Source organism: Sprattus sprattus (genome assembly GCF_963457725.1).
Source record: "Sprattus sprattus genome assembly, chromosome: 9".
NCBI classification, from domain to species: Eukaryota; Metazoa; Chordata; class Actinopteri; order Clupeiformes; family Clupeidae; genus Sprattus; species Sprattus sprattus.
The window spans coordinates 860,802-868,301 of NC_137928.1; the positions used below are offsets into that span (position 1 = coordinate 860,802).

The 7,500-nt window shown below is 46.9% G+C and overlaps 2 protein-coding genes across 2 annotated transcripts in view; both read right to left on the reverse strand.

Moving 5' to 3' along the window:
- The window catches only part of phox2a (paired like homeobox 2A), a gene marked incomplete at both ends in the record, with an annotated part of 2,915 nt that extends 843 nt beyond the window's left edge, over nucleotides 1-2,072 (reverse strand). The window contains 2 exons of the mRNA XM_080844714.1: nucleotides 71-258; nucleotides 1,850-2,072. Of these exons, the coding sequence (XP_080700840.1) occupies nucleotides 71-258; nucleotides 1,850-2,072 (411 nt within the window). The remainder of the gene's footprint in view (nucleotides 1-70; nucleotides 259-1,849) is intronic.
- LOC308369939 (NACHT, LRR and PYD domains-containing protein 1 homolog) overlaps nucleotides 1-7,500 on the reverse strand; it is a gene marked incomplete at both ends in the record, with an annotated part of 395,357 nt that overhangs the window by 73,203 nt on the left and 314,654 nt on the right. The window lies entirely within an intron of this gene.

Below are 7,500 nucleotides of genomic sequence, written 5' to 3' on the forward strand. Positions count from 1 at the left end.
TTGTGTTTGATGGTCTTTGCTTCTGAAATATCTGTATTTCTTTGTTGCTGCGTTTTTCATTCAAGCTTACCTGCACGCGCGCCTCAGTCAGGTCGATCTTGAGCGCGAGCTCCTCGCGCGTGTAGATGTCCGGGTAGTGCGTCTCTGCGAACACGCGCTCCAGCTCCTTCAGCTGCGAGCTCGTGAAGGTCGTGCGGATCCGTCGCTGCTTGCGCTTCTCGTTTAAACCGGAAGGGTCCGAGAAGAACTTATAGGGCACTGCAGTGAAGAGAAAACACAAATACATGCTAAATAAATATCAATGAACACAAATACATGCTAAATAAATATCAATAAACACAAATACATGCTAAATAAATATCAATAAACACAAATACATGCCAAATAAATATCAATAAACTCAAATACATGCTAAATAAATATCAATAAACACAAATACATGCTAAATAAATATCAATAAACACAAATACATGCTAAATAAATATCAATAAACACAAATACATGCCAAACAAATATCCATAAACAAAAATACATGCTAAATAAATATCAATAAACAAAAATACATACTAAATAAATATCCATTAACACAAATATCCTACATGTTAAATAAATATAAAATATATATATATATGCCAAACAAATATCCATAAACAAAAATACATGCTAAATAAACATCAATGAACATCATCGCAATGAGCGGTTAGTCTATGCCGCCAGAAACTACCAGATCAGAGCAACACATTTAATAAAAGCAAACAAGTCGCCTGAGCGTAAGGCTAATACATTTGGGTTTAAAAACGTCCAATAAAAACACAAATCTGCTGCTGCTGAATAAAACATTTCATATTAAAAGTGCAGGTGCATGTACCGTTAAATTATGAAGTTATTCACTCTTTTAAAACCACTAAAACAAGAAACTGAACTGAATTGAACATCAAAATATAGGCCTTTGGGTAAATTGAATTAAAATAATGTAGGCTAGTAATAATAATAATAATAATAATACAAAATGTTATCCTTATTATTGTTGTTGTTTTTAATTGTTTTAAAATATCGTTCGTTTCTGGAAACGCACATGATAAGGGAAATAATACACCAAAGTTCTTCCGATGAACCAGATTGTTTGGATACAGAATTCAAAAAAATTGATAGGGAAAAGCGGATATTATAAATTGATGTGGTTTAATCATTCAATTCTATATTATAAATCAGTGATTTTGTTTGACTGTAATTATTCTAATTGTATCGTGGCTAACATTTCTCAGAAAATAATCCTTCGAGAGGAGTCCAATATGAAATATTTGTGCGCATTATTCTATTATCAGTTTTATGATAAGAACACTAAATTAATGTATTTAATTAATCAGTTTTATGATAAGAAGCCTAAATGAATTGATTACATTAATCAGTATTTTGATAAGAAGCCTAAATTAATTGATTACATTAATAAACGAAGAGCAGAGCGTCTGGGAGCCGAAGAGGTTTCAATTCCGTCAGTGACCAAAATGTCGGGTTCGCATCCTTTAAACTTTGTCTGAACGAATTCCAAACAGTGATATGACTTCTAAATGAAGATATACATGAAATAGCTTAATTAAATGATTTATTATGAAATAGCTTAATTCAATGATTTATTATGACTTAGGCCATCTACATCAGCTGCTTCTAAATGAAGATGTACATGAAATAACTTAATTAAATTATTTATTATGACTTAGGCCATCTACATCAGCTGCTTCTGAATGAAGATATGCATGAAATAGCTTAATTAAATGACACCACGGGCCGGTTTGCGTGATAGCCGAGACGTCATCTAACGCTCGCGGGCCCTGCAGCGCGGGAACCGTACCTGTGGAATACGGGGCGGGCTGGTGCTCGCGCAGGGCGCCCAGCGTGCAGCTCGCGGAGCCGAGGGGAGGGCAGGCCGGGTTCGGCGCGAAGCTGCTCCGTATGGGGTTGTACTGGAAGCTGTTGGCCTGGCTGCACGAGCTGAAGTCCGCGTAGGCCGACGCCTCCATGGCCGCCATGCACGAGTCGTAGGAGTTCAGGTAGGAGTAATCCATCTTGTACATGGAGCCCGTGCGGCCGCTGCAGCCTGCAGGCGCGGGAAGGAAAAGTTCCGAAATAAAGGGGGGCGCGAGCTGGCGCTCGGTTCAGAGGAGCATCCGCTGCTGCTCACGCGCTGTCCTCTCTGCGGTTCCCTTCGCTCCGCAGGTAACGCACGCGGCACCTCTGCAGGGTCAACTGTGCTCGCGAGGCGTTTAGGTTTCTTTTTTCGTAACTGTCAGACAGATAATTGTACTTCTCTCTCTCTCTCTCTCTCGGTCTCTCTTTCATGTGCGTGCTGCCTCACCGGTTACGTGCCACCGACTCCCCGCGTCACTTGCCTCCTTGGCTGCTTCCTTCGTGATCTCTCTCTCGCGCTCTGGTGCTCCTCCGCGCGCTCTGCTACTGTCTCTCTCTCAGTTTGACGGCTCTCTGCTCCGCCCGTGCTGCTCGCGGGGTGTTTATAATAAAGTCGGTAGTCCGCGAGACAATGCCGAGGCGGTGGTCTCTTTGCATGACAATGCCTTTGCGCCTCAAGCTGCGCCTCCCACTCCGCGTGCATTACTGATACCCCTTAACCCTTTCCGCGAGCTCCCCCGTATATGTGGCGGCAGCATCGCTGCATGCGCCTCTGAAGGGGTTCCTGCCGTAGAAACCGAATCTCGAGAATCTCTGACTGCAGAACCGAGTGCTGTGGCGATGGAGCAGAACGTTGGGTCGACACACACACGCACACACGCACACACAATAGGCCACCGTTTAAGCGGCGTGTTTCCACACGTTTCACGCGAATTTACCCATGCTGATTTTCATAGGCGAGGAAGTGTAACAAGTGATGTCAGTGAATTGGATGATTATTCCCCGTGTGTGTGTGTGTGTGTGTGTGTGTGTGTGTGTGTGTGTGTGTGTGTGTGAATCCCCTGACAGATAACCAGTGTTAAACTGCACCATGCCACTGTGCATGTTTCAGAAATGATATCGGGCCAAAAGAGAGCGAGACAGAGAAAGAGAGAGAGAGAGAGACAGAGAGACAGAGACAGAGAAAGAGAGAGAGAGGGAGGGCGAGAGAGAGATGACAGTGTTGAGTTTAAAACAGCAACAAAAGGGCTGCCTGGCACGCGCTACATTAATAGGCCTACTAAACTAATTACGAGCTCGAGTGATAAAGGAGCCACCGCTCGCGCCCATAGTCGCTGGGACAACAGCTGAGCGAGAATCAGACCCACCTCCGATTCAACCCGCCAAGTTTGGCGTCACATCACACACACACACACACATCACACACACACACACACACACACACACACACACACACACACACACACAAACAAGCAAGCTATCACACACACACGACTCGCAAAATGTAAAAAAGTCAACCGTTTCTGAAGCCGAACACATTGTTGGATTGGAGACATATCCCTGAAGACTGAACTCATTGGGACACTCATCGAGAACGGATTCTTGACTCAGTAGTTGTGTCCTAACACATGGTTAGGCCTTCCGAAACGGAGAGGGTATCTGAACAACATTGACTAACTGGTCCGTTTACGTAATCATTTGAATTACAGTGTGTATCTTAAGGAGTCATGTGGATTCTAACCCTGCTTCGTGCATCAGTTGGATTCATTCGCACAAATAAAAGTCCAGGATCCACCACTATGTTGTCATGTATTTTTTTCATTTCTATATAGTTGCCAGGACAGGGACGAATGGAATAAAAAGCTGTACAAGGCCGGTAAGACACAAACTATCGGCATATAATCGATAGAATGTTGTACGACACGCTTTTCTCATTGACATTAAATCGGTGTTTACGTCTTTGAGCATGTTTTCAACATAACTACACAATGAAAGGCGAACTCTAGTACTACAGTATACTTCGATCCAGTTCTGTCACTTCTATTAGGACATTTCACACAATGTGTGTGCGTGTGTGTGTGTGTGTGTGTGTGTGTGTGGAGAGCGAGAGGGAGGGTGGGGAGGTTCTTATGTGCTTTGGCAAGAAAACCCAGCTGCTTGTCACCGGCTCCTGATGTAGTTTGAACTGAAATCTATTCTAACTCATTTAAATGTCTTCAGTGGTCGCGATACAATCGCCGGCAAAACGGCATTATCACTGCCAATAGAGATGCGCGTGCAACCGTGTGTGGCGCAGACCGTATGAATGAAATGTTTAATCTCCAATATATTCTAAACTCCACGGGCACCGTCCGCACACCTCTCCGAGCTCTCGCGGGCCTCGGAGGCCGGGTGCTGTGCGGACTGGATGTCTTTTTCGTGGCGCGTAAAATCAATTCCGGTGGCCTCTGCTCTGTTCACTCGCAGGTTATGTTTCTTGCTGCACGCGCGTTCGATCACTCCCTGTCTTTAATCAGATTTGCGCCCTTCTACCCCCGCGAGCGGAACGGGAAGACAGCCCCCGTCAGGCTCCGTGCTCTCCAGAACGGTCATTCTCGTGACAAGGTGACGGTAAAGCCTGGTCCGTGAGTCATGTCTACAGAACTCTCCTCTCCTCTCCTCTCCTCTCCCCTCCCCCCATCTCATCCTCCTCTCTTCTCCTCTCCTCTCCTCCCATCTCCCCCCTCTCTCCTCTCCTCTCCTCCTCTCTCTCCTCTCCCCCCTCTGCTCCCCTCCTCTCCTCTCCTCTCCTCCTCTCTCTCCCCTCCTCTCTGCTCCCCTCCTCTCCCCCCTCTGCTCCCCTCCTCTCCTCTCCCCTCCTCCCCCCTCCTCTCTCTCCTCTCCTCTCCCCTCCTCTCTGCTCCCCTCTCTCCTCTCCCCTCCTCTCTGCTCCCCTCCTCTCCTCTCCTCTCCTCTCCTTCCATCTCCCCCCTCTCTCCTCTCCTCTCCTCCTCTCTCTCCTCTTCCTCTCCTCTCCTCTCCTCTCCCCTCCTCTCTCTCCTCTCCTCTCCTCTCCTCTCCTCTCCTCTCTCCTCTTTCTCTCCTCTCCTCTCCTCTCCTCTCCCCCATCTCATCCTCCTCTCTTCTCCTCTCCTCTCCTCCCATCTCCCCCCTCTCTCCTCTCCTCTCCTCCTCTCTCTCCTCTTCCTCTCCTCTCCTCTCCCCTCCTCTCCCCTCCTCTCTCTCCTCTTTCTCTCCTCTCCTCTCCCCTCCTCTCCTCTTTCTCTCCTCTCCTCTCTGCTCCCCTCCTCTCCTCTCCTCTCCTTCCATCTCCTCCTCTTCTCTCCTCTCCTCTATTCTCCTCTCAAACACCCCTCTCCTCCTCTCTCCTCTCCTCTCCTCTATTCTCCTCTCCTCTATTCTCCTCTCAAACACCCCTCTCCTCCTCTCTCCTCTCCTCTCCTCTCTTCTCCTCTCTTCTCAAACACCCATCTCCTCCTCCTCTTCTCTGCTCTCCCTGAGCGCGCTCCTTCCTCTCCCGGGGCATAAACAGCTGCGCCACCATCCGCGCCTCCGCGTGCGCCCCATCCGTAACCAGGTTAGCAGACTGCGACCCCGGGCGCTTTTGTCACGGTGCATTACGGTAATATGAGGCTGAAAGAGCTGGCGAGTCCAAAGACCTTGTCCCCAACACACACACACACACACACAGACACACAGACACACACACACACACACACACACACTCTCTCTCACACACACACACACACACACACACACACACACACACACACACACACACACACACACACACACACACACACAGATTGAGAGGCAGAGACCCCATCCATCAACACAAACATATGCACACAGCAACAGCATGTTAACGGGTCCACCGGGCACGCGCTGCAGACGTGTTTAAGTGACACGCAGACCAGACGGCAACAAGTGTCACCGCGCGCCCTGCAGAAAGCTCCAGGGCTTCAACAGATTTTAAACCAATGGAACAGAAGTGAGCATTAGATCTCAACACCGCCATTCCTGTCACATTCAGCTCTGTGTCTAAAGCTTCCCTTTGGTCTGTGATAGGGGCCATGCCAGCACACACACACACACACACACACACACACACACACACACACACACACACACACAGCACAAAAGGAGAAGATGAGTGGAGATGGTTATGCCTGGAAAGAGACAAATATATTTGTGCGATCTGTTATATCTCAGAGCAATTATATATTCTGTTTAAAGTATTTTCATTTTAGCCAGAACATTTATTGACACAGTTTTTTTTTTAATTGAAATGTTGCATAATTTCTGGTTGATGTTGACGTCACCCCATACTAACTCCGACCGGGCCTTTGTGAACGGAATCGTTCTGTGCACCTCGCCTTGCCTTCATTTTATTTCATGACAGTTGATGTTTGTTTCGATCGACAGTAGCCTAACATGTTAAATACCATTTGTAAATTCACTGTAATAATAATCCATCAATGCCGGTATGGTGTATTAAAGGATTAATTAATTAATTAATATCTTCGTTTGTTCGTTCGTTAGTTCGTTGATTGGCCACATTGGCCGGAGAATAACGGGACACGTAGCAACCATAGCAACCATAGGCCACAAAGAGAGCAGTCGCGAGGAAGCAGCTCTTGAGCGGCTCGGAAATGAAGCAAGGGAATTGTTTTCGTTCCATTTTTCGTTTTTCTTCGTTTAAGCACAATTAATATTGATATTTTGAACATTTGGATTCCGTATAGCAAATTATATGTCCCCTCTACAAGCCCAGAGATGTATATATAATTAAACATTGGCGCCTAATCACATGCCGATGGAGCTAATCTATTTCAGACTATATTAACACCAGGTCATTCATCCGCTGGGCTGATAAAAACTAAGTAAACGCTGCAAATAAAAGACGAGGTACACATTTTGAAACGGACATAACCGCTGCATCTGGTCTCTAATGAACCCGTCACTGGTCTGTGTCCCGTCTGTATCTTCCTCTCAGGGCGCCCCAAAGGGCTGCATACAAACACACACACTCTAAGGAAGATCGTGTGTGTGTGTGTGTGTGTGTGTGTGTGTGTGTGTGTCACCTTTACCCGTAATGCACAATATGGACTGAAACTTTGAATGCAATTTAATACTTCCTTTTAGCCAAATTTGGATTTTGCCATGATATGTAGGCTACTGTGTGTGAGAGAGAGAGAGAGAGAGAGAGAGAGAGAGAGAGAGAGAGAGAGAGAGAGAGAGAGAGAGAGAGAGAGAGAGAGAGAGAGAGAGAGAGAGAGAGAGAGAGGAGAGAGGAGAGAGAGAGAGAGAGAGAGAGAGAGAGAGAGAGAGAGAGAGAGAGAGAGAGAGAGAGAGAGAGAGAGAGAGAGAGAGAGAGAGAGAGAGAGAGAGAGAGCAGACAGACCGACAAACGCATAGGCTGTCAGGATGGACCATCTTCCATCTGAACCCAGATTGTCGCCGTCTCATCCGGTTCTCCTCGCTCTCCTCTCTCTCTCCGCCAGACTCTCGCGGTCTCATCAATCTTCCGTCTCTCTCCTCCCCCCCGCTTCATTAGGCCAATCTGCATGCGCGAGCGATCGGTCATCCCACGTC